A 27,290-nucleotide genomic window follows, 5' to 3' on the forward strand; every position below is an offset into this window, starting at 1 on the left:
TTGACAGTTTTTGTATAAAAATTGTGAATAAATACTTTTATACCTAGTTAATCACATAGGAAAAAAAAAAACAACCAACATTGGGGTAAAGTAGCTGAAAATGAAACCCAATGGTCAAAGGGTTAATGCACTCATCGAAGAACTTTTCACCAACTCTTCTCCATATAAAGGTATCATCATCACTGGTTCTAAGCCAAGTTTGAAGGTTCATCACTAAAAATAACCTTTTTTTAGTCATCAAATTCTGAATTTACATGATTTATACACCATTGGAAACATTTTTTTTTTGTGTTGCTTTGTCAAAAAAAAAGGTTTCGCTTTAGCTTTGCAAAAGTGAAATCCTTGACCATTCAGCCGATTTCATACTGTGTGGTGACTTACCTTCACTCTGCAGTTTGACCATGCAGAATTAAGTTGTTTGGATGTTGAATGTCACATGGATTATGCAGGTTCAGCCAGTTTTCCATCCTGTCTGCATGAGGTGGCAATTTGAGGTATGTTTTTTTACACTATTAGTTGAATGATATTTGTTCCAAATGTAGCATACAGTACTTTGAGCCCATTTTAATAATTTAATTACTTATATTTGAGGCACTCTGACTTTCAGATATTCACTCATTCTGTTTTTTAAATCGCTCGAAAGTTCTTTGACAGGAACCATTCTTTAACACCGTAGAAAGAATTCAAATTTAACAGCCACAATTCCGCTCCTTAGAAATGTTTTCTTTATGCTTTATGAGTGCACAGATAATTGTAGATTTGCATACTCAGGAATGATACATGTTTGTTTCCTCAGCAATCGCTATTTTCCAACTTTCCACTTAATCAGATACTTTTTTCCTAATGCAGATAATTTATTCTTTAAATTAATCTTTAAATCTTTAAAAAAATATACAGTGTATATTGCAGTCATTGTAGTGATAACATTCATTGAATACTTTTTTTTCCAGGGGTTGTATTATTATTATTATTTTTTTTTATATTTCATTTACCATATTCTTCACTGATAATACAGATAATGCTATACATATTCCTACCTCTTTTCACATTTTTTTTTTTTTTTTTTAAGATTTTTAGACCAAATATTCATAAGAAAAGTCTGATTGAGTATGTTATCATTGATAGTGATGTTTTTCCAGTGGTTAAGGATAAGAGTATACAAAGGATTTGAAACAGGAAGTGATCACTATTTGGTTTTCAGTAGGATAAAATTAAATTTCATACTGAAAAGAAGAATGTCTAAGAAAGTTAAAATTAACCAAAGCTGAGCAGCTTTCAGAGGTGTTTGTACTTGTTTGAAAATAAGTACTAAACCTTAGGGATTCAGTGGCAAATCCTGGAAAAAACTGACTGGTTCAGCCAGAGAGGCATGTGGTGATTAAATCTGCAATGATAGAAAGATCAGAACTCAACTCCATGGTGGACTCAGGAAGTTAACGCAGCAGTCAAGGAAAAGAAGAAAGCATATGAAAAGTTCCTGGCAAGTAAGTCAGCTTGTGCTCTTAGAGAATACAGAGAAAAATGAAGAAAATGTGTAAAAGAACTGTGTAAAACTAGTTACACAAGTCATGAGAAGACTTTGATAAGAGCATAAAAAATAAATATCAGGAAGGTGGCAAAGTATTCTGGAGGCTACTGAAAAAGCTTAGAAATGGAGGAAAGAGTACTGTGAAAGGAATCAGATGATAAAGGTGGCATGAAAAACTGAAGATACAGAATCCAGATCTCTGGAGTCATTACTTTGAAAGACTTAAATGAAACAAACAGTGTCAGCATGTGGTAGAAAACTCCCAACAGGAATGTAGTCTGGAATACATGTCCATACTTGCAGTAGAAAGAGCAATGAAAAACCTGAAATGTGGAAAGGCAGCTGGAGTATATGAAATTCGACAAGAAATGCTCAAATATGGAGATATAAAATTTCAGTGGCTGCACTGCATAATAACTTCAGAAGGTTAAATTCCAGCGGATTGGAGCAAAGCTCTCAGTGCCCATCTATAAAAAGGGAAATTAAACTGAATTTGAGAATTACAGAGGTGTTTCTATGCTGAGTATTCCTGGTAAGATTTATGCAGATATACTTGAGAAAAGGCTAAGAAAAATTGTGGAAGGAAAGTTTGGTAGGAACAAGCTGAATTCTGGCAAATAGAGGTTGTCAGGATTACACAATCAGTTGGAAAATCACGGTTCAGGTACCAGGAGGAAAGCTCTTCAAAATGCTACGGTATATGGTGTAAATGAGACACTATATCAAGCAATACATAATCTCTATTTGATGTAAGTCAGCAGTTAGAATTGAAGGCGGTACAGAAAGATGGTTTGATATTAAGTCAGGTTTGCAACATGGGTGCACATAATCTCTACTTTTATGTTATATTTATGAAAAATCCAGTACAAATCTGTTCAATTCCCTGACCAAATTGAATGACTTATAATAAATCTAGTATGAAAATGAGCAATAAAAACACAAAGACAATGAATGCAGGCAGAAACATTGAATCATCGGCTGTATCCTGAATGACGAGCCTATAGAACATGTAAAACATTTCAGCTATTTAGGCACAATTTTTAGTTAGTGAAGATTCCAAATTAAATATGGAAATCAAAAACAGAATTAGTAAAGCTGGTGTGGTAGGTTGTCAACTGAATAAATTTATATAGAATAAGAGAGAGATTAGTCAAAATACTAAATTAGCTGTATACAAAACAGTGTTCGAAGCAAAACATTGATCATAGACTGACGAACGCAGATATGAGAGTTCTGAGAAAGATTAGAGGACTGAACAGATGGCATCAACTGCAATACCATTTTCAAAATGAGGATATTAGAAAAGAACTTGATATTGTTAGCATTCAGGAATGTGTTAGCAGAGCTAATTTCAGATGGTCACTTAAGCAGAATGGATGAGGAAAGATTAGCAAAATGAGTTTTTTGCATGTATTACTATCATATCCTGTACATCCCCTAAGGGTACATATCAGGAATTTGATGATAATGATGGTGAGTATTTTGTACTCAGGGAATTTAATCTTAAAAAGTATTCTAGCTTTCATTCTTATCATTCTGCTTTTCCATATTTTGAACATTTTTAATTGTTCTTGGTGTAAATGTCATTTATATATCTGAAAATAAACTTTTATCTGATTTTAGCTTCAGTGTCCATTCTCTCCATACTGAATTCCTTTTTGACCTTACAAAAAATGTCTGTGCTGTGAATATAAAGAGCTAAAGTGAAGTGATATAATCAAACAGAGTGGGAAATCATTATCTATTTAGAGGGATTATCTTTAAGTCAAAAAATTCCTTTTTAGCCTCCTCCCATTTGATCAAAAAGAGGATTATTGGAATACAAATTACAGGTGATTGATGCAGTTTAACTTGCCTTAGAAGACAAAAAAAAAAAAAAAAAGCACAATCTAGAAGAAAACTGGTGACAGAAACTAGTTAATGTCTTGTTATATCACACAAAACTAGTTTTGTTTAGATATAACAGTACCCTAAATGTTTCCCTATGCAACGATAGTACATTTCAGGAAATTATGTTCCTACACATTTCCCCTCCTTAAACACAAAATAACTGATGAGTTTATATCAGCATTTTCAACTATATCTGTTGCCATGTGAAACGTTCACAGGTGTTAATCTAGTTGTGACTTAAAATAGCTATATGAGTTATGGATGTTTAGGAGACATGAAAGATAAATTTTGTACATTGTGGTACTAGTTCCATGTACATTATTTATAAGAAAGATATCTAAAAAGTGGTATTTAATATGGCAGTGTTTATATATATATATATATATATATATATATATATATATATATATATGTTAAAGATACCAAGTAATTTTAAACCTGGTTTTACTCCATTTCCCAAGTAAGCAAACAGACTAAAAGTCAAGTTTGTGCCTGCAATTGATGCAAGTCTAACTGATCCCACAGGTAGTGCAGGACCAGGGCAACTCGTGGTAAAGGTGGAACAAGCTCCGATCACTAATCTTAATATTTACCCTTAATGCCAAAACACATCTCCAAGAAGGGGATGTATGATGTTTTGTATTAAAGGCAAGGGGCCACTACCCAGACCGGTTTCGACCTTTATTGAGGTCTCGTCAGTGGGAGCTAGGCTAGAATTAGAAATACCAAGATTTATTTTTATTAAGAAATACCAAAAAATACTTTCTACATACATATATATATATACATATATATATATATATATATATTACACTTTATAAATGTTTAATATACAATACATACCTCTGTTAGCCTTTTCATATTCTTATATCTTGGATTAATATCAAAAGGGATGTCATCTATAACTATGAGAAATTATGAGTGTCATATTTTATATCATCATTGCCAATAATAATAATATTACAGCTACAAACCATCTGTTAATGTCTAAAATCAAAAATTTTATAATTATCAAATTCTATCTAGTTGTAGATATTCTCTTTATACAAAAATTAAATTTGTGTATGTTCTTGATGCAGCATGAATTTATTAAATATATTAATTTCATTCTTCTATACTGTGTTTCATTTCTATTCAACTTATAATAATCAGTTCTTATTTTTATTGTGTATGTAGGCTTGACATAAGTAATCATGCCACTACATTACATACTTTGCTATGATAAAAGATAAAAGCAAGAACATAATTTCTTGTCAAGTAACACACACTTTTCAACCTAGGAAAAAATAAATACAAAAACTGCTATAGTTTTCATAGTTAGAATTTATTTTGAAAAAAGTCTCCAAAACAACCTGATAAATTGCAAGTTCCACTACCGGTCTGTCATTTCTGTAGCTTCTTTGAAATTCTTCATGCAGTTCTTTTAAGAGATACAGGCAATGAACATTCAGTCCATATACCCCCCCCCCCCTCAATGGTATCGAAAAGCAATCCTAACTTTTGTGCTTTTATTTTCTGGATGGCTTTGATACGTCCACATTGTCAAAAAAGGTTTTAATCTCAGGCATCTAGAGACCTTTGTTCACCAGTGAAGAAGTGCAAAGTGAGGAAAACTTAAACAATTAGGGTGAGTGCAGATGAGAGAGAGAGGGTGGCAGCACCCATGAGCCAAGAGGAGTATGAGAATGACCAACAAATGAGGTATCTAGTCACTCAAGCAACAATATTGAATATCAATTCAGGAAGTAAAAGTGGTTGAGACCTAAAGGGATGTTACAGTTGTATATATACTAATTCCAAAAGTATCAGAAACAAGAGGAAGGAATTTTTGGCACTAGCTAGTACAACATTGGCAAAAGTGATAGGCATTAGTCAGACTTGGCTAATAGCACTTGATGCATTACAGGAATATAATGCGAAGGGTTTAGTACTTTGAGGGAGGGTAGAGAAGACAGATGAGGAGCAGGAAACTGGTGATGACAGCAGATAAATTGCAGCCAAAAAGAATAGGAGATGGAAGGGTGGATGGTAGCTCTCTTGAAAGAGTCTGGTGTGAGATTGAGGCCACTCAGATAAAATATATGGTTAGTTGCTGCTAGGGGTATTCCAAGGATGATGTAGAAGACATGCATCAGCAAATTAGTACAATAACTGCTGATTGAGTAATTATTATGGAGGATTTCAACTAAACTATGAAGATACAGAATAGAAGGTGGAAAGATCACAAAGCAGGAAGGAAGTGGAATTTATACACCTACTAAGAGATAATTACTTAAGGCAGGATGTGATGGATGGGGACTCTAGGTGTGAGAATACTGGGTCTAGTCATGAGAACAAAAGAGTTATCCATAACACAGATAGCCACATAAATTTGATTGGGGAGTGTGTGCAGTCTTGACTTGGGAGGTTGTAAAACATGGAATATATTCTGTCAAAAAAGAGTATATGTGGAACTACAAGGCACGTGATTATGACAAGCTTATGAGGAAGCTTGAAGCTGTTCTATGGCATAAAAAAACTGCAAGGGAAAGATGCTAATAGTGCATGGGAGGAAGGATTAATCAAGTAGGAGTTAGATGGATGAGTAGTATCTTTAAGGAGTAGCTATAAAAAATTGTGGAGAATATATAAGTAGAAAGGTGACCAGCAAGCTCAAACAGTATGAAGGTCAGACAAGAAAGGTGAGCAGCATGGTAGAGCAGCATCAGATTATGAGAAGAAACTAGCCAAGCAGGTCAAAAGAAATCCCAAAGAGTTCTTTCATTACATGGCAAGTAAGAGGAATAATGACTATGGAAGGATAACTTGAACAAGTGATAAATGGTAGTAGTAGACAGAGAGTTGAAGTTTAGAGAGCGTATTGCTAAGGTTGTCAAGATATCTCATATGATTGTTTGTTGAAAAACACACTAACAAGTAGATATAAAAAAGTTATTTCCCCTTTAATCCTTGACACATTGACATCTGGATTACTGCACTCAGGTCTGGTCAGCTAAGTTTCTTGCAGGTGAGGAAGTAGTGGAGAGGATCCAACAGAGAATGACTAAGCTGTTGAGTGGTCTATGACATGTTTCCTATGAACATAGATTAATGGTTTGTGGGTTGCAGAAGTTTGTTGGTAGGCAAAAAAGTGGGGATATGATAGAAACATTTAAGTTAATTAAAGGGTTTTATAGGATTGATGCAGGGGAAACGTTTCAGCAGTTGGTTAGAGAAGACTGAACAAGCAGCCATCCTGGAAGTTGAATAATAGTGTGGTAAGTAAGGTTGCGAGGACTAGATTTTTTTACTCGGAAAGTGGTGAATGAATGGAATGCCAGAGTCAGATACAAGTGCTTTGTCTATTAATAGGTTTAAGGAGGGATATGACAGATATTGTGTGGATAGTTTGGGCTTCTCACAGTGAGTTTTCAGATTCCATGGAGGTGCCCATGTACATAATAATTACTGACTGAAAAATTAATTTTGGAGAATACTGACCAAAAAAACCTAAAAAACTTAATATTCTTGAAATGAAAGATGATCTCCATATTTGTAAAACATTCAAAATTAGTTACAGGATTTTTTTATTTATTTTTCTTTTTAGTACTAAACTTAATAATGAGGCTGAAAATAGTACAAGACTGAAAATAAAAATAAAGAACCAATAAATTGTATACACATATCTAAATTTATTGGTTTCTTATTTTCAACTGTTTTAGCTATAATTCAAATCTTTCTTGCAAAAATCTTCCTTAATATAAGTTTTTATAATATCTAGATTGTCAGACAAGATCAGATTTCACTTGTTCTATTACTATTAATCCTGCAGAAATCTCAGATCTGTCCAACTTCAGAATACTGTTCTAATAACAGGCTGTGCATCAAAAACTCCACTTAAATTGTTAGATACTACATAGGAAAGAGGAATTTGGTTACAAGCTAAACAGGGGTTGCAAGATCAGGTTTTCACTTTAAGACAAATAGTTGAGAAATCATGGGAATATAACAATGGTCTGTATTTAAGTTTTGTAGATCTGGAAAAGGCTTTACAAGGTGCCAAGAGGAAAGCTGTTCAAAACACTCCAGTTATATTTTGTGTAAATAGGACATATCAAGCAATATGTAGTCTCTATTTGAGTTGTAAATCAGCAGTTAGAACTGAAGGAGGCACAGGAAGATGGTTCGATGTTAAGTCAGGTGTGTGACAAGGGTGCACATTATCTCCACTGTTATTAATTATCTATGTGATTCTATATGAATTACATTATGAAGGAAAGCGATATTAAACCTGATATCAAGATTGGAGATGTTAGTCTCAGCTGTTTATTTTATGCAGATGATGTTATACTACTAGAGCCTGTGTAGCTCAGTGGATGTGGCGTTTGCACACCACCACGCTTGGCCGCACGAAGGAAGTCTTGGTTTCGAGTCTAGCCGGCGACTACAGGAAATTTTTCTAAGCCTTTTTTCGACCGGTTCCCGAGTTAGTCGATCTCTGGCATGGGCAAGCAGGTTTTTCCTCCTGTAAACTCAAGAAAATCGACCGTAGAACCCACATTATTTCAGACATTAAATATATTGTGTTAGGGTTAGAGACCACGAGATGGCGGCACATTTGAGCCGTCTCTCTTCACTGCGTACCGCTTAATTAGTGATAGCCTTGGGCCATCTGTCTCTGATTGGGTACCAGTGGAGATTGAACTGCCCACTCAGTCTCCAAAAGTTAGATAGGGCTAAATGGCCTCGCCTACTCCCGTATACGGGAATAAAAAGGCGTTAGCTGTGGTTTTTTTTTTTTTTGTTATACTACTAAATAAATCCAGGACAAGTCTGCAGGATTCCCTGACCAAACTGAATAACTGCTATAATAAATTTGGCATGAAAATCAGCATTAATAAGACGAATACAATGAAAATAGGTAGAAATGAAAACATCAACTGCATCCTAAAAACTGCATCATGAATGGAGAACATGTATAGGTTCTCCATTCATGATGCAGTTTGCCTAATTAGTTGAAGTATTTTACTTGTTCTATAACAAGTAAAATATTTCAGCTATTTTATACAATTTTTAGTGATGATGGCAACTTAAGTTTGGAAATAGATAGCAGAATTAGCAAAGCTGATATGGTATGAAGTCAACTGAATAAATTTATATGGAATAAGAGAGATTAGTCAAAACATTAAATGGCAGTATCATGTTAAAAATGAGGCTATTAGGAAAGAACTTGACATTGTTAGCATTCAGGAATGTGTTAGCAGAACTAATCTCAGGTAGGATGGCCACTTAAGCAGAATGGGAGAGGAAAGACTAGCTAAACAAGTGTTCTTTGCCAGGATGGCAAAAAAAAAAAAAAAAGGATCCTGAAGACCAAGATGTGGGTGGATTGATACAGTAAAAAGTGCCTTAGAAGAGAGAAATATAAGATCTGATAATGTTGGAGTCTTAACAGATACATATTAATTCAGAAGAAAACTGTCAAACTGTAGTTAGTAATGGTGAAACTTCCTCAAGTATTACTATCATAATATCTTATACACCCCCTGAGGATGTATGTCAGGATTTCATGAACTGTCAAAATATCTGTCCAAGCTTCTCCATATGTACTAGCAATCATTCTTCTTCTTTCACTAAATATACAGTGAATTTTGAGAATACGTATCCAGATTAGGTTTACAAATTACAGACATTTTAATTAATTTTGATGTAGTTTAGCTCTTCACAAACATTCAGCTATATTGTGAAATTATTGGATTTATCATAAAATTGGGTTACTTTTCATATCAAAACAAACTTTATAAACAGATTGAAGAGAAAGGGACTGCAGTGGGGTCTTCTATTTTCCTGACTTTTTATTTTACGGAACATTGTAAACATATACTGAATATTTTTTTTCCTAGGTCATCAATTTGGCATAGTCATGTTGACGGTTTTGCTGTTTAGAACTCTTCCTTGTCAGAACTTTGCGAGTATCTTGAGAAAGTAAATTCAGCCAAGTCAAGAATTAAATTTATCCTTGAATTAGCAAAACAAGTCTGCTAGGTTGGCAGCAAAACGACCCAGAGGAAGACCAAGATATAGGTGGATTGATACGGTACAAAGTGCCTTAGACGATAGAAATATAAGGTCTGATAATGTTGGAGGCTTGACAAGTAACAGACTGATTTGGAGGAAAATTGTAGATAGGAAGTTAGTAATGTAATTTTTTTCATGTAGTACTATCATATCCTGTACACCACTTGAGGGTACAAGGCAGGAATTTGATGATGATTGAAGTAGAAAGAACAATTGCCTCCCCTTTCTTAATTTTAATTCTACAACAGCCTAAGGGAAGTTTACAGTTCTTGGTATATAGAAAAACAATGCATACTGGAAAGTAGATTAATGCTGCATCACCCTTGTCAGGAATATGGTGCAATTAAAACTTTAGTTCCCTGTGCATGTAAGATGTGTTTCACTAATTCTCTTTTAAAAGAATTGTCCTTCATCAGAGCTACTTTTATGCCTAATGGATTAATTCCAAATTCACCTCTAGAAGTTGCTAGAATCTCCACTCTGTGTGTAAAGGGACTATTGAAGAAGGATTGCAAGACTTCAAACTGACCTACATGCATCTTTTTGACCTAAAGGACAAAGATGCATGTAGGTCAGTTTGGTGAAGTCTTGCAATCCTTCTTTGACCTGGACATAAAGATGCATGTGGGTCAGTGAATTTCTTCTTAGACTCTCCACAAGATAAATATCCTCCTCTCTCTCTCTCATTTTCATGTGACCTTTGTTATTATTGGCAGACTGGTCATTCAGCTCAGATTTGTATGGAAGAAGATCAAGATTATTTTCTACTTCATGAGTCAGATAAGAAGGCCAGTTTAGCAAACCATCACTAGGCATAGAATTCACCGGAATAAAACTAAAGTCTTACAGAGAAAAAGCCAACCTGGTTGATCAAGTGGTTAGCATACTCATCCTTTTGTAGAGGCTTGCTCTGGAAGAGCATATATAACTCCTTGAGCTTATAAGGCATGCCTTAAAAAAGTTTTGAAGTTCAACATCCACAGACCAAAACTCAACAAGAACAACAGTCTTAAATTGTCACCATTATGGGAAGTCATCCTAATTAACACTCCTCATTCCTATGTTTCTTGAATTATTTATTCTTTGAATTCTAATACTGCAGCTGGAGCTATCCTCCTGCAATTAATAGCATACATTGTCACAAGTGCATATATTTAAAGTGTTGTTCTATTTTGTTTACCTCTTGTCATCTATATGTAATCTAGGACCTGGCTGAAAATTATACAAGTAAGAAATATTCTGTTGCTAATTTTTTATTATTTGCTCTTCACCCCCACATTCCTTTGAAGAGCCCTAAACACTCTGCCACCCATGTAGTTGCTTCTCTTGGAAGAATGAATACAAACAGAGTATTGAAATGGTTTCTCTCTCACCCATGGCCAATTTCTACATTGGATTTGAAAAGCATGAAAATCTTTACAAGTTTGAAAAGTCCTTGAAGGGAAGGGAAAGGAGAGCTGGCACATAATCCCTCTTAAGACTTCTGTCTGGCTACGATGCACTGATACATTGTCAATGCCTCATGGCCTAGACATAACAGATACATTTGTCCATCTTAATAGTTAACATCCAAAAAATCTGTTACTATGAAAAAAGATCTGTTTTTACCATGGAAAAACAAAAGTTCAGCCTTTCTACACATCTTAATCACATACCTCCCAAATGGTGACCTTTCTTTTTGCAGTATACTAAAACCTATTCACATATGCAGATTTATTCACAAACATTCCCATTAATGCCCTCCTGCCTCCCAGCAGTATGGCGTTATTAGAACTAGTAAGTCATCCAACTTGCTTCCAATGAGGTGACTTTCACAGCTCACACAATCATATGTATCACACTTTATGTAATGGCTATAATTTCAACAAAATACTTAATCTTTCCTTAATCCTTGACAGATAAATTACAGTAATGCAGTCATTTTTCTGGTTATTTTTCCTAATGTACCAGACAAAGTATATCAGGAAAAATAAACAGAACTTTAAAAAAATAGCCTCAGTACTGCTTTGAATCTTGACATGAAACTCCATCTGTGTGTTCACTGGGCATCCACAGATGCCATACAGTCACTCTGATGCTTGGTCATGTGCCACACTAAGCCTTGCCATGTAGCCCTGTTGTATGCTTCAACTCTCTGAAGATCAGTCACTCCACACACATCATCCATCCATCTCACTGACAGTCTACCCCTTCATCTCCTTCCAGGAATTTTCCCTTCTATTACTGTTCTGAGAAGTCATTCTTCCATCTTTTCAATGTGTCCAAAATATTTTAACTATCTGTCAATATCCTTAAGGAGACAAAGTTCTACTGATCTTTTCTAATACCCATTCATTTGTATGCCTTTCAGTATATGATATCCTCAGCCTTCTGTAACAGCACATCTCAAAAGCAGCTATCCATTTCTAAGTCCTTTTCTATCCTTTTAGATTCTAAGTCTCACGTCTATAAGTTGCTGTTGGAAAAATAACTGCATCCAAAATCCTCAACTTTGTTCCCATGGAGACAGATCCATCTTTCCAGATTTTAGACAAGTCTCTGACTGTGACTGTTGTTTTAGCCATTCCTAATCTTTTTCTGATGTTTTCTGAACAGCAATTCTTCACATTAATAATGGATCCCAGGTACTCAAACTTGCTGATTTCCTCAATTCTTTCTTCATTAAGGTTTGTTTCTCAAGAGCTTCTCTGTTTGAATTTCTTTGAGAACAGTAATCTTTGTCTTGCTATGATTGAGTTGAATTACTCTGTTATTACATGAAACAGGCTGTCCTTATTGTTCTCCTAAGGATTAACTTCTTCCTCTCTGTGTGTATAGTTCCTTGTGGAAGATCAGCCAACATCTGATAGGAAAAATATAAAATAAATAATGATAACAAACAGGTTTAGCAGGATTTGGACATCATTCAGAGAATCAAGCTACAAGCAAACATTCTGCATCAATGCAGACTGTTCAAATGTGAAAGGCTTTATATTTATTTATTTTAAGAATCTGCAGATGCTCTCAAAAATACCTAATTTACACAATAGTATTAAGCTTCCCAAAATATAGGAAACAGTTATTCTTAAGCATCCTGAGTAACAACCTAGGCTTCCTACTAGAAAGGACTCAAAACTTCAGTTTAAATTTCCCTTTACTTTGTATTGCTTGTGTTTGTTACAACTGATATTCTGGATGTCTGAAGTAATTACTTTGAAAGAATCAGAAATTATTTTATTTTTGACAGTCATTATTTTAGGCATATATATATATAAATGATAATACAGAATGCCAGATCAGAAGGAGGGGTACTTAAGGATCAAAACTGTATAACTGGGAGGAGACCTCCGCGTAGCCTTTTAAGGGATGTGGTGAACCGACCAGGGTTTCGGACCTAATGTCCAATCCTCACCTTCTCGTGGTGCACCCTGTTAGGTACCTAACTGGATACTGAACAAACGAGGATGGGCTGGCAATTTTGGATTAAGGTGACCAAATTACATTCTTACTGGTTTAAACCACAATATAAAATGATGGTATAACATTAGAGAATTTCATGCTGGAAAGGGTGTTGTCTGGTTAAACAAGACCCCTGTTGTTTTCGCCAGGGCAAACATCGAAAAGGCAGCCATTGGAACAAATCCTGAAACATACCCCAACTCAACATCACAAGAGTTCAAAATCAGTACTATCAACATAAGAAGCCTGAATGGCAAAGAAATGGAGCTAGCTGAGAAATTGGATAAGTACCAGATTGACATAATAGGGGAGGACTGAAACAAAAAAGACAAACTGGCAAGATCTTTCTGAGCAATAAGTACAAAATGTTATATTCAGGCAATGGCAATCAAGGAAAAGAAGAAGTAGCCAGAGTATTCAACACTAAATATGAGGCTAATCTTCTTGAATGGCAGGCAGTCTCAAGTAGAGTGATGTGGACAAATATGAAAATGGGGGAATTGGACAATGAGACTTATTTGTTTGTTCCACAGAAGGTTCTACTAAGGTAAAAGTGAAGGAATTTTTTGAAGCTTTAGAGAAAGCAACTGACACAATGAAAAAGGAAAAGTTGGTCCTTGTTGGGGATCTAAATAGAGCAGGAAATGATTGTCAGATATACAAAAATATTTTGGGAAAATTTGGAGAAAAGAGCAAAGCTCATAATAATGGCAAATACCTGTTGGATTTCTGCTCAGGACAGGGACTGGTTATTACTAACACATGTGAATTTATGCCAATGTTCCAACATAAAAATGTGCATAAATTCACATGGAGAGAAGTAGCAAGGAATAAGAAAAGTCTCATTGACTATGTTATTGTTGATAGAGATGTTTCCTTCCTGGTGCAGGCCATCAGTGTGTACAGGGGATTTGAAATTGGATAAAATTGAATTTCATATTGAAAATAAGTTGTAAGAAAGTTTTAAAGCAAATAAAAGTTGAGCAGCTCTCAGATGTGAACTGTAGACTAAAATACAGAAACATTATTCAAGAAAAAATGGAAGAGTTTGAGAACAGGATCCAAACCATGGAGGTTCAGCAGCAAATCCTGAAGAAAAAACATTGATTCAGTCAGAGAGGCATATGGTGAGGTTTTCTCCAAGGGTAGAAAAATCAGAACTCCATGATGGACACAAGAAGTTAAAGAGGCAGTAACGGAAAAGAAGAAAGCATATCAAAAGTTCCTGGCAAATAAGTCAGCTTGTACTCTTTTAGCGAATACAGAGACAAATGTAAGAAAGCTAAATACTGTAAAACTAGCTAAACAAAAGTCACGAGAAAACATTGGTAAGAACATAAAAATATTAAGAAGGTGGCAAGATATTCTGAGAATTGATGTATGGAGTAATTACTCTGGAAAATTGCTAAATGAAACAATCAGAGGCAGCATGTGGTGAAAAATAATTCAGGCATGCAATCAAGAATACATATCCATACTTAAAGTACAAAAAGTCATCAAAAACCTGAAATGTGAAAAGGCAGCTGGAGTAGGTGATATTTGACCATAAATGCTCACGTATGAAAATGCTCAAATATAACACATTCAGGAATGTGTTAGCAGAGCTAATTTCAGATGATAAGGTCACTTAAACAGAGTGAGAGCAAAACAGGTGTTTGATGTCATGAAAATAACTCAGAAAGCGACCAACATCTACGTGAACTAAAGCAATTAGAAGACAGAAGTGTAAGTTTTGACGATTTGGAGGAAAATTATATTACTGCTAACTTACTATCGAACTTATCAGAGTACTACTACAGTAGTAGTGTAGTCCACCTTGAGGGTACATATCAGGAATTTAATAATGCTGGTGACCTTGCTGGAATGATGTAAAATCAAACAGGAAGAGATAAATGAATGTGAAAGTTATTTATTTGAAAGTATATATTAATGAATTAGATACTTATTAATCAGATATCTTTTATTTCTCTTATGAAAATTAAGTTTTAATTATCTGACAAAAATATAAACAAAAATTCAAAAAATTTTTTTGAATATTACAAAAATTAATTTCAGTATCAAAATTATTCAAATAATATTTGATTACTCCAACATATATGCATCACTATAAATTCAGTCATACGTGTAGTGAAATATCACTCACCTGAACTCTGTCCTCCCAAAGTTCTACTACCTTGAAAGTAATTAGACTGAGCAGTAACTGAAAAACTTCCTCCCGGATTAAAGTCACCATTAAAATTTCTGTCGCTTATGGGGTTTACGGGATATGGCATAAAACCTGTACTTCCTCCTGAACTGGAGATATGAATAATATTTAAATATTAATCCAATGTAAGAAATGATATTATCAAAAATTATACAAACAAAAGAAGCAAGGAAGGATTGCTAGTATATGAAAAGATATTCATCAATAATCATTTTGGATTTTTGCAACAATTTTCAGTAATATATATATATCTGGCAATATTTGGATGGGATCATAACGATCACAGCAGAAACTACCGTGATCACATAAAATGAGGTGTAGTAATTAAATTCCCAGAATGGCTTGAAGCTACCACTCATATGGCAAGTCAGGCAGAACCATATGACTATGTTTGGACATAGTCTGTCCTTGCCTTGAGTCATATTAAACTATAAACTCTCGAGTCATTAAACCATAAACTATAAAACTCTGCCTCAAGGCAGAGTTTTATAGTTTGTTGCTTTCAGCAGAAAAATGGGCAAACAGAATTTAGAACAAAGCATTATCAAGTTTTGTGTAAATTGAGACTGAGCTGCAAGTGAAACAGGCACATTAAGAATGGTTTGTAGTGTGATGCCATGAAAAGTCTAGTGTATTTGAGTAGCATAAGACAATGAAAGAACTGGGCAATCACAACTATAGAAGATGGGAAAATGTGGAAAGAGTGCAGCAATTAGTTCAGTCTGACAGAATTAAGTAGAAAGTTAATGGTAGAAGAATTAAATTTAAATAGAGAAACAGTGAGGAAGATTTTGATGGACAATTTTTGAAAAAAATGGTTCTGGGAATTTTGAGTGAAGATTAAAAAGCAGTTGTAGTTTGATGTTTGTTATGATCTTTCTTAAAGTGATGAAACTTGGTACTTTCAGAATGGCTGAAACCACCACCAAAAAATGCAAATAGAATAATCTTCATTAAAAGGCATGAATGTCATGATCATAGATGAAGACTGCTTTTTGTTTTGTTCTTGACAATAAGGGAAAGTTTTCTTCAAATTCATTAAACAATGACAAAGAGTGAACAAACACTGTTTTCTCTATAAGAAGTATAACTGAAGTTGGCTCATTCATCATGACAATGTCCTTGCACATGATGCAATAAATTAGTTCATGAGTTTCTGGCTAAAAAAAAAAAAAAATCTAAAACAAAATTGGACCATCCTCCGAATTCACTTAGCCCTGTGCAACTTTGGCTGTTGCTAAACCTGAAGAATGCCTTGAGAGGATACAGATTTTATGAAATCCAACATCATGTGAAAATAATAAGCATTCCAGAAGATGAGTTCCAAATATGTTTTAAATAGTGGCAATATCCATTTAACCAAGTACATTGCTGCAATAAGATTACTTCAAAGATGATGGTAGCAACTAGTCTACAGGTAAGCAAATACAGTTTTTGTGTGTGCATTCTGGGAATTGAATTGTCACACCTTGCATACAACTGTCAATATATTAAGAATAAATAACATTTATGAAATGTTAACTAATCTCCAAGCTGAAATATACAGTGATCTCTCAGTTAGCTGACCTTCAAATGACCGAATTTTTAATTAATTGATAGTTGTACTGAATAAAGTTGGGTGAACTGACTTCAGGTTCAGCATTGTGCAATCATGTCTTCAGTTTTTTCGACACTTCAGTTAATCAACTGGCAAATTGCTTTCCTGCTGTAGAATGATAACTGACAGATCACTGTCAATTACTAACAATCTGTTCTTGAAATTGGTAAATTGAAAATATGTTCTTCACAAGAAAAAAAACATTATGTCCGTTAATACTGAATTTTCACTTGCTAGTTTGAAAAAAAATCTGCTGTCTTCACACAGCAGCAACTAATTCTTCCTCAGTCAAAATCATCAATAATGATTTTGACTGAGGGTGGTGCTTCACACATATTGAAACAAAAAATGTACTGGGTTAAAAATACTATAAATAAGATTCTTAATGCATATAAAATTGAGAGAATAAACAAACAAGTATTTACTTCTCCAGACATGTTCTTTTAATAGATTGTCTAATACTGATGTTTAATTTCTTTTTGTAGCATCAATATAAACAGGCAGTAAATATATATAAGGCAGAAGTATACTATAGCAAACTACTATAATTAAATGATGTACAACAACAAACTATACAAAAGTTACAGATCAATGCTGCAAACTGTAGTTCAAAAGTTCGAAACACAGATGCATATATTTTTGACTTTATCAAAAAGCCAGTACAAATGGAATGAACACAAGAAAACAGATATAATAACTTCCTATGTTTACTTAGAGAAAAAGACCACAGTAAAGAGAGAGACTGTTAGAAAAGAGTTGTATGAAGAATTCAATTTGCTTATGTAGTCTCTGAAAAACATCATGAAACATTCAAGAGCCATCCCAATCTGTCTTTAAATTCTTCATCATCATGCGTATCAAGGATTTAGACCTAGCATAGCCGGTTCCCGGCCTTACAAGTCATCGTTGAATCATTTAAGAGGACGTCTTGGTTTTCTTTTTCCTAATAGCTTGTACTTTAAGGCTTGTTTTGGTAATCTTTCTGTTTTCATTCTTTGAACATGTTCCATCCATTTATGTCTATATATATTTTAATTTTTTCTAATACTGGTTCTTGGGTTAATTCTTTCATAATTTCTTCGTTTCTTTTGCGATCAAATAGGGTATACTTTGCAGTTTTTCTCATAAACTTCATTTCTGCTGTTATTAATCTTTGTCTTTTTGTTTTATTGTCCAGATTTCGCTCCCATATATTAAGACTGGTAGGGTTAATGTATTGTATACTTCTAGTCTGGTTTGTTACACCTGTTACTAGAGTTAATTACACCTGTTATTTTTAACTATTTTGTAATTTTTACGTTTAAATCTTTTTCATTTTCACATGTGATCATACATCCTAGGTAGTTAAATGAATTCACCTGTTCTAAGATCTTGTTATCTATTACTATTTTAGTACTTGCTGGATCTTGTCCTTTAAAGGCCATAGTTTTTGATTTTTCTATTGATATTATCATACCATAATCTTTGGCTATCTCATTTAGATCTAAAATAGCTTTCTGTAAGTTATCTTCAGAATTTGTAATTATTTGGTCGTCGACAAAAAGGAGAGTGTTAAAATTCACTGTAGGAGGAAGTTTAATACCTTGATGTAAATTTTTATTCCATTTTATTATTATTTCATTAAAAAGAGTTGCTGAGAGAGGACATCCCTGTCAGACCCCTTGGTTTATCTCTCTCGTATATGATAGCTCGAGATTTAATCTTATTTGTATTTGATTATTTTCATATATACTTGTGATAGCTTTTAGGATATTATTTGGTATTTGTCTTTCTTTTAATATGTTAAATAATATGTTTCTTTTAACTTTTTCAAATGCTTTTTCAAAGTCAATAAATTCAATATGTGATTCTAAATTGTATTCTCTTCTTTTCTCTATTATTAATTTTAGGCAAAAGGCTGGGTCTATACACGATCGTCCTTTTCTAAATCCATTCTGTACTTCTAAAATAAAGTTTTCGGAATATTTTGTTAGTTTGCTATTTAAGATTCTGCTATATATTTTGTAACAGGAATTTAGTATACTGATACCTCTATAGTTTTTAGGGTCATCTCTATTACCTTTTTTAATGATAGGAATCACAATTGCTTTTTTCCATTTTATTGGGGGGGGGGGGGGAATACCAGTTAAATAAATTTTATTTAAAAATAATAAGTCTTTCATTGAATCTTGTTCCTGTGTATTTATATAGTTCTGAACCTAGCTTATCTTCTCCAGGTGATTTTCCATTTCTTGTTTCTTTCAGGCTGATTTCTAATTCTTCTTTAGTTATTTTCTTTTCATTTTCATTAATTGTTTGCCAATTCTCTTTTTTAAATTATTTGTCTGTCCACAATTCTGTGCAGTAATTTAGAAATTCTGGATTATGGTTATGGATTCTTCCCCTAAATAGACTATAGTGAACACAGAGTTATAAGTTATTTCACTGTTTCCTACAGGTTTGCTGTAGTGAGCATCTACTGTACATTAATTCTAGCAATAAATTTAAATTACAATAAAAAAGAAATTATATTTTTGTTGTGATCCTGCATTCTGATAAACATCTTTTAAAATAGCTATTAATTATTATTATTATTATTATTATTATTATTATTATTTTTTTTTTTTTATCAATTCCATAGGATTCCAGAACTGTTAATATTGCTTTCTGGTCAATACTGTCAAATGCTTTCTGAAAATCAACAGAGCAAGTATATATGTTTTTGTTTTTTCTCTTAGCTTTCTCTGCTATTAACCTCATTGTCAAAATCTGGTGAATTGTAGTTCTATCCTTCCTAAATCCTGCCTGCTCATCTGTAACGTATGCTTCCAATTGTGTTCTCAATCTTTCTGTCAATATCATCATCATCACTTTGCCAAGGCGACTTGTCAAGGCAATTGTTCTATAATTTTTACATTCTAGCTTATTTCCATTCTTGTATAATGTCACTAATATTGATTTGACCCACTGCTCTGGCATTTTCCCTTCTTTCCATACCATATTACATAGTTGGTGCATTTCTGTAACCATACTTTCACCGCCATATTTAATCATTTCTCCAGTGCGTTATTGTTAATACCAGGACTCTTGCTGTGTTTTAGCCATCCTATTGCTTTTTCTACCTCTCCTCTTAAAATGTCCATATCATGCTCATTACCTGGTGGTGATATCTGCTTCAATTCTTCAGTCGGTTTCCCAACACTATCTAAATCTAGTCAATGTCTAATTCAAATTCACTACAGTATCTTGTCCACAGCTGTACAATTTTTTCTTTATTCATCAATACTTTGCCTTTTTTATCTTTAATTGTGGTCTGTTTTGGTTGCCACTTTCTATTAATGGTTCTGATAATTAAGTATACTTCCCTTGTTTTATGCTCTCCATAGTAGTTCTATACTGTTGCATTGGACTAAAATACAAACATTATTCAAGAAAAAATAAAAGTTTGAAAACAAACCTAGAAGAAAACATTAAATGATTAAGCTAGTACAAACATGAATGATAAATGCACGTAAACACAAGAAAGATATTTAATTAACCAAATATTTCGGTCTGGAAATAGCAGACCATCTTCAGTGGTATTACAAGAACAGTTTTAAAAAATACAAGCTAGAATACTAACAATAGATCGTTAAAAATAGAACACGCCACGTGATGTTATATCACTAAGTATTAAGTATAAAACAGAACATTTTGAAAGTAGAGACATGATTGTTTACGTGCATTTATCATTCAGTCTTATGCCACAAGTATCCTTAAAACAGCAAATTCTTATCCTTCACGGGGAAAATGCTACCAAACTAACCAGTAAATTAGGAAAACTTTCAGTTATACAAGGTAGGTTAAGAGAAAAGATCAATTTCTTAAAAAAGTGCCGCGACAACAAGATTCCCAATTTCACTAAGATTAAAGAAACAAAATCTCCTGGAGCTCATAATATTTACCAGAACACTAGTTTATCTCTAATCCGTAATCAACTTAAAGCTGCTAAACGTGACTTTTGCTATTCACAGTCATCTCATTTCTGATCTGTGTGCCTATATTTCCCCAAATTTGGATCTACATCTTCTCACATAGTTCTAAATGTGGCTAAACGTTCTACTCAACATGCTTATAATAAACTAAGTCAATATCTTAACCGTAAATATGAAGCTCTTTCGTCTAGACAATCCAAGCCCTTCATAACTCCAGATAATTGAATTGTCAATATATCCGGACGGCCTTTAACTGAAAGTGAAACCTTCATCCTGTCAAAAGGACATGATTTTTCTATTGTTGCAAATAAAATACCATATCTAGATTTCCTAGTTAACATTGAAAGGAATCTCAATCATCTAACTAGTGATGAAGCTAATGCTCTTTGCCTAGAAGTCGCTTCTTCTCTACTTAAGACCAAACTTCCTCCTTCCAACATATCTCCTTCTGAAATGAAATCTTTATAGTCCTTGAGAAAAAATAATCACCTCATTATCACCAAAGCTGACAAAGGAAAAGCAACAGTAGTTAGGGACTCAGCAAATTACAGAAGAAAGCTTTCTCTTTTGCTTCGAGATCACTCCACATATCAAGAAATTGATTATAATCCAACCAACAGACAACTAAAGAAATTAAATTCTTTCTTAGATGAAGTCATTAGTTTAGATAAAGACACAATTGAAAGACTTAAAACTCATTTTGCAAGACCTCCTAGATTTTATGGCCTTCCAAAAATCCATAAGATTGACTATCCTCCTCGTCCAATAGTAGATTGTATTGATTCTCCTACTTACCGTATAGCCAAATATCTAGCTAAATTATTGAAATCTTACATTGGTAACTAATTCTTTTTTAAAACTCCTCAGATTTCTTAGAAAAATTAAAAAATGTCTCATTACAACCTACAGATCTTATGGTTAGCTTTGATATAGAATCTTTATATACCAATGTACCTCTCAAGGAAACTTTAAAATTACTTGCTGACATCTTTCCTCAAGACATTATAAAACTATTCGATTTCGTAATACATTCTGGATATTTCGTATGTCAAAATAAATTTTACAGCCAAGTAGAAGGAACAGCTATGGGAAGTCCTCTTTCTCCTGCTTTAGCCAACTTTTATTTGGAACATTTAGAAAAAGTCCTCTTCTCATCTATTTTCCCTCAACTATCCTTTTGGGTAAGATATATAGATGACATCTTTACTATTTGGCCTCACAGTAAAAACTCTTTATCTTCTTTTTTAAACAGTATTAATTCCTTGCATCATCGTATAAAGTTTTACTATGGAAATAGAAGAAAACAACCAGTTATCTTTTTTAGACATTCTCCTCATCCGGTAACCTTCAAATATTCTTACAACTACAGTATACAGGAAACCAACGTTCACAGGTCGTTATATTCTTAAAGAATCAGCCCATTATCCTTGTCAAAAAACAGGAATTATAAAATGCCTCATCAGAAGAGCCAAAACTAATTGTTCTACTTTTGATTATCTACAGAAAGAACTTTCTACTATCCAACAACACATGAAACTCAATGGCTTTTCTAAAAAAGTACTCAACATCTTCTCAATTCTTATAATCCTCCATAAAACAACAAAATTTCAAAACGTCGAGTGCCTATTCCTTATATCTCCGGTATTTCAGAACCTATCGCAAGAATTTTAAAGAAATATGATTTAACAACTACGTATTCACCTATCAACAAATTGTCTTCTCGACAATTTGTTGATAGGTAACGCTCGACTTTATCTCTTCCTGGAGTTTATCAAATTCCTTGCAACTGTGATCTTTCCTATTTTGGACAGACTGGACGTTTTCTTGAAAAAAAGAATCCAAGAACACCAATCCTCCATTCTTCACAACAAACCTGAAAAGTCTGGATTGGCTCAACATGGGATTGAAACTGACCACAGCATCTTTTGGTCCAGGACTCGCCTCTTACATATATCCAATTATAGGTTTGAACATTTGTTCAAGGAAAGCGTGGAGGCCTTACTCCATCGTCCCAACCTGAATCGTAATGACTGTATATCTATATCAAAAATCTGAGAAAGTCTAATCAAGATTACTCATTTTTTTTTTTTTTAAATTGTGTCTCTACTTCAAAATATTTCGTTTTATACTTAATACTTAGTGATATAACATCATGTGCCGTGTTCTATTTTTTACGATCTATTGTTAGTATTCTAGCTTGTATTTTTTAAAACTGTTCTTGTAATACCACTGAAGATGGTCTGTTATTTCCAGACCGAAATTAATTAAATATCTTTCTTGTGTTTACGTGCATTTATCATTCAGTCTTATGTCACAAGTATCCTTAAAACAGCTAGTACAAACATAGAAAAATCAGTACTTCATGGTGGACTCAGGAAGTTAAAGAGAGTGAAGGAAAAGAAGAAAGCAAATATGTTTTCTTCTTTTTTTCAATAGAAAGTTCCTGACAAGTAAGTCACCTTGTGGTCTTAAAGAATAAAAAGAAAAATGAGAAAGCAAAGCACTGTGTTTCATTCTTTCTATAGTTTGTGATGTCTTCTGTTATGTTAATTATGGATAATTGTTTTCTTATTTCTTCATTTCTTGTCTATTCTTTTATAGCCTGCGAGTGGTCTTAGGAACTTCATTTCTGCAGCTTCCACATGTCTTATCTCATTCCACTATGTAAAACTAGCTAAACAGAAGTCATGAGAAACCATTTTAGTAAGAACACAGAAAATAAATATCAGGAAGGTGACAAAACATTCTGGAGACTATTGATAAAGCTTAGATATGGAGGAAAGAGCATTGCAACAGGAATCAGAGATGATAAAGGCAATATCAAAATTGAAGATAAAGATATTCTAGATATCTGGAGTAATTACTTTTGAAAGACTGTTTAATGAAACAAGCAGCAACATAACAGTGGCAGAAAACACTCAAGAGTAATGTGATCTGGAATGCATATTACTTGAGGTAGAAAAGGCTATCAAAAACCTGAAATGTGGAAAAGCAGCTGGAGTAGATGATATCTGATCAGAAATGCTCAAATATAGGAGTAAAAAAAAACAGTGGCTATGCTGTTATACTATGCTATAATTCAGAAGGCCTGGTCAGTGTCGAATTCCAGATGACAAAAGTAGAGCATAGTACCTATCTATAAAAATGATAAACAAAAATGAATGAGAGAATTACAGCGGAAATTTTCCTATTGAGTGTTCCTGGTACAAGTGTACTTGAGAAAAGCTAAGAAAAATTGTGAAAGGGAAGTGAAGCTTGGAGAGGAACAAGTTGGATTCAGGTCAAAACAGCTTATCAGGATCAGATTTTCATCATAAGACAAATAGTTGAGAAAACATAGAAATATAATAAGAATCTGTATTTAAGTTTTGTAAATCTGGAAAAGGAATATAACACAAGGAACAGAAAGAAGTACAGGAATAAAAGTTTTATGTTAAATGGAGTGTGAGACAAGAGTGCATATTATCCCTACTGTTGTTTATCATCTATATGGATCACATTATGGAGGAAAGTGGTATTAAACCTGATATCAAATTCGATTATACTTTATACTTTATTCAGCTCTATACTTTATGCAGATGATATCTTACTTCTAAATAAATCAAGTACAAGTCTGCGGGATTCCACCTAAACCGAATATCTGCATTAATCAATTTGGTATAAAGGGCTATGAAAATAGGCAGAAACATTGAAAACATCAATTGCATCCTGCATGATGCAATTGATGTTTAGAATAAACCTATAGAACAAATAAAACCATTTCAGATATTTTAAGCACAATTTTTAATAGATAGCAAACTAAATATGGAAATAGATAGCAGAATTATCAAAGCTGATATGGTAGGAAGTCAAATTAGTAAATTTATAGGGAATAATAAAGAAGTTATCAAAACACAAAACTGTGTATCAGACAGTGTTCAAACTAATTTTAACTTATAGATTTGTGAATTGGGTTAGGAAGAAAATACCTGTTTTATTTTTAATTATCAATGATTTATTTTTAATTAGAGTTTACTTCTCCAGTAAGACCGGACATCACAGATATAAGAGCTCTGAGAAAGAACTCATATCTGTGAGGTTATGAGTTCTAATCTTAGGTGGCATGGTTACTTAAACAGAATGGGAGAGGGAAGATTAGGAAAACAAATGTTCTTTACTAGGATGTCAGGAAAAAAGACACAGAAGAAGACTAATATCTATGTGTACTGATATAGTAAGAAGTATCATAGAAGGGAGAAATATAAGATCTGATAATATTTCAGTCTTGGGAAATAACAGTAAACTATTCTACTATTTGAAGAAAATCATTGATAAGAAGTTAGAAATGATGTAACTTTTTTCAAGTAGTACTGTCATAATATCTTGTACACCCCTTGAGTGTGTGTCAAGAATTTGATAATGACTTTCTGCCCATTTTTTTTTTTTGCAACAGAGACATTGAGACTAACAAAAAGAGACATTAGCAGAATTCAAACAATGGAAATGATTCTGAGGACAATGATGACAAAAACAAGTTAAGATAGAATAAAAAATTTGGACATTTATCAGACACTAGGTTCTTAAGAGAAGACTTCATCACCAACTGAAAAGAAAATGTATACTAAATTTCTAAAGAGAATCATGAGAAACTTTGAGATATAAATCACATACATATAATATTGTGGAAAGTTTGAAGAAACCAAACTTTGAAGAATAAGTAGCAAAAGTAGCATCTACAGCCATATCACATCTGATTGATTCAACTGTAAAAGGATGTGATAAATTATTTACAAGGATAGAAAAATAAGAACGCCATACTAAACAGATTTTAAAGCAGTCCATGAAAACAAACTATTTTCCAGCAGAGTGGTTAGCATATCCTCTCTAAAACCAACAGGCTGCAAATCCCGCCATAAGAATGGATATACAGTGGTATCACGCTAATCCGAACCTCTTTAGTCCTAACCCTCCAGTAATCCGAACTGCGGTTTAAAAGAAAAAAGTTTTATTTATTACGTATTATTTTGTGTACTATTATTTTTATTTAATAATTATTATTTTAACTATTATGATTTATTTTATTATTACAGTACAGCATTTTTTTCATGCTGTCGATTGTACAGTTATACTGGAGGCCTATTTGAGATATTGAGTGTTCACGTTTGCTTTTTTATACTGTACAGTACTTAATGTATTGTTGGCATGAATCACAAATAGACACAACAAGAGGAAATTCAAAACATGCATAATTTGGTTAAAAATATAAATCCAGATGTTGAAATTTCACAAACAGATGTTAAGGAATGGATTACAGGTAGAACCGAAAGTGAATTTGAAATCAAATCAGATGCTGAAATTATAAATATGACGATACAGAATGAATTAGAAGACGCTGATGAACTCGAAGAAAAAAAGTAACACATGAAGGGGTAGCTGACAGTTTTAATATGTGTATAGAATGGGCTAAGCAGAATGATACACCATTCCACAAAATTTTATTGCTATTACAGCTCTGAGAAGAAGCATTAGAAAAAAGTTTAGCTTCCAAGAAGCAACAGAAAATCGGTGACTTTTTTTTTTTTTTTTTACAAAGAAACAAGAAAGTGATATTTTTTATGCAAATTAAGTTAAGAACTGAACTATGCAATTTTATTAAACCAGAATCCTCAACAATACAGGTACATGCAAATTAAATTTTTTACTAAAATAAACTTGTATACTGTATTTTTTTTTTTTTTATATTACAGTAAAGTAGCTTTTTTCTATCAGGTAATTTATTTACAGAATTAAATTGATGTACCATTAGAATCTGATTATTTTTGTCTTAAACGCTAGTTATTCTTGTCTCTTGGGGGGAAATTCGTTAATCCGAACGAGAACGGATTAACAAATTAGTTCAGATTAGCGAGATACCACTGTATGTGACTGTTTTTAGGTGGTAGATAATTTGTCCAGTGTGAGGCAAACCCTGCTTTTTGGAGGCCTGAAGTGACTGGATAAAGTTCTGTGATTGGTCTCTGGAAAGAGTTTCTGGAGCAGGAAAAAAAATTAATATTACAAAAAACCCATACATAGATACATACCCAAAACTTAGAAACAAAGATAACAGAACTACAAAAGGAAAAAAAGAAAATAACAGTGATTCAAAATTTAAAAGCAAGGAGATTTCAGATGTCTAGAATAGCCTTCTCAGTCTCAAAAAAATTTTATACCTTTTCTGCTGAAGACACAATAACAGGTGAAAAGAAATTAAGCCTTTCATGCTAATCCTAAACCTTAAGGTTTGGAATTAGCATGAAACTTTAGACTTATCATATTTGAGGTGATTGAGATACCAACTTTGCTATAAAAAAAAAGTGCTCTGAGACTTTATGGTTCTCCTAAGATCCACAAGAATAATATTCTATTAAGACTGGTTGTGGATGCTATCAGCTGACTAACTTATTTATTATCTAAACTCCTAGCTAGTCTGTTACAAAGTCATATTAATAACTGCAATCAAAAATTAATTTCATTTAATTCAGAAGTTGTTAAATGTTGATATTTCTATATTCTTGCTAGCTTGGCATTATTTCTCTGCTTACCAACATTCTAAGTGAAATGTAAGATCTAATTAAGGACCTTTTCTCACTGGACATTACT

General features: G+C 33.3%; 1 protein-coding gene across 2 annotated transcripts in view; it reads right to left on the bottom strand.

Annotated features, from left to right (window-relative positions):
* Window positions 1-27,290, bottom strand: part of Mvb12 (multivesicular body subunit 12-like Mvb12) — a 171,363-nt gene that overhangs the window by 30,012 nt on the left and 114,061 nt on the right. For both annotated transcript variants that reach the window (XM_090395241.1, XM_090395250.1), the window contains 2 exons: window positions 15,057-15,208; window positions 4,262-4,323 (listed from right to left, as the gene is read on the bottom strand). In XM_090395241.1, the coding sequence (XP_090251367.1) occupies window positions 4,262-4,323; window positions 15,057-15,208 (214 nt within the window). The remainder of the gene's footprint in view (window positions 1-4,261; window positions 4,324-15,056; window positions 15,209-27,290) is intronic.

This window comes from Typopeltis vanoorti, chromosome 1 (assembly GCF_054136105.1).
Source record: "Typopeltis vanoorti isolate ZY-2024b chromosome 1, IOZ_Tvanoo_1.0, whole genome shotgun sequence".
NCBI classification, from domain to species: Eukaryota; Metazoa; Arthropoda; class Arachnida; order Uropygi; family Thelyphonidae; genus Typopeltis; species Typopeltis vanoorti.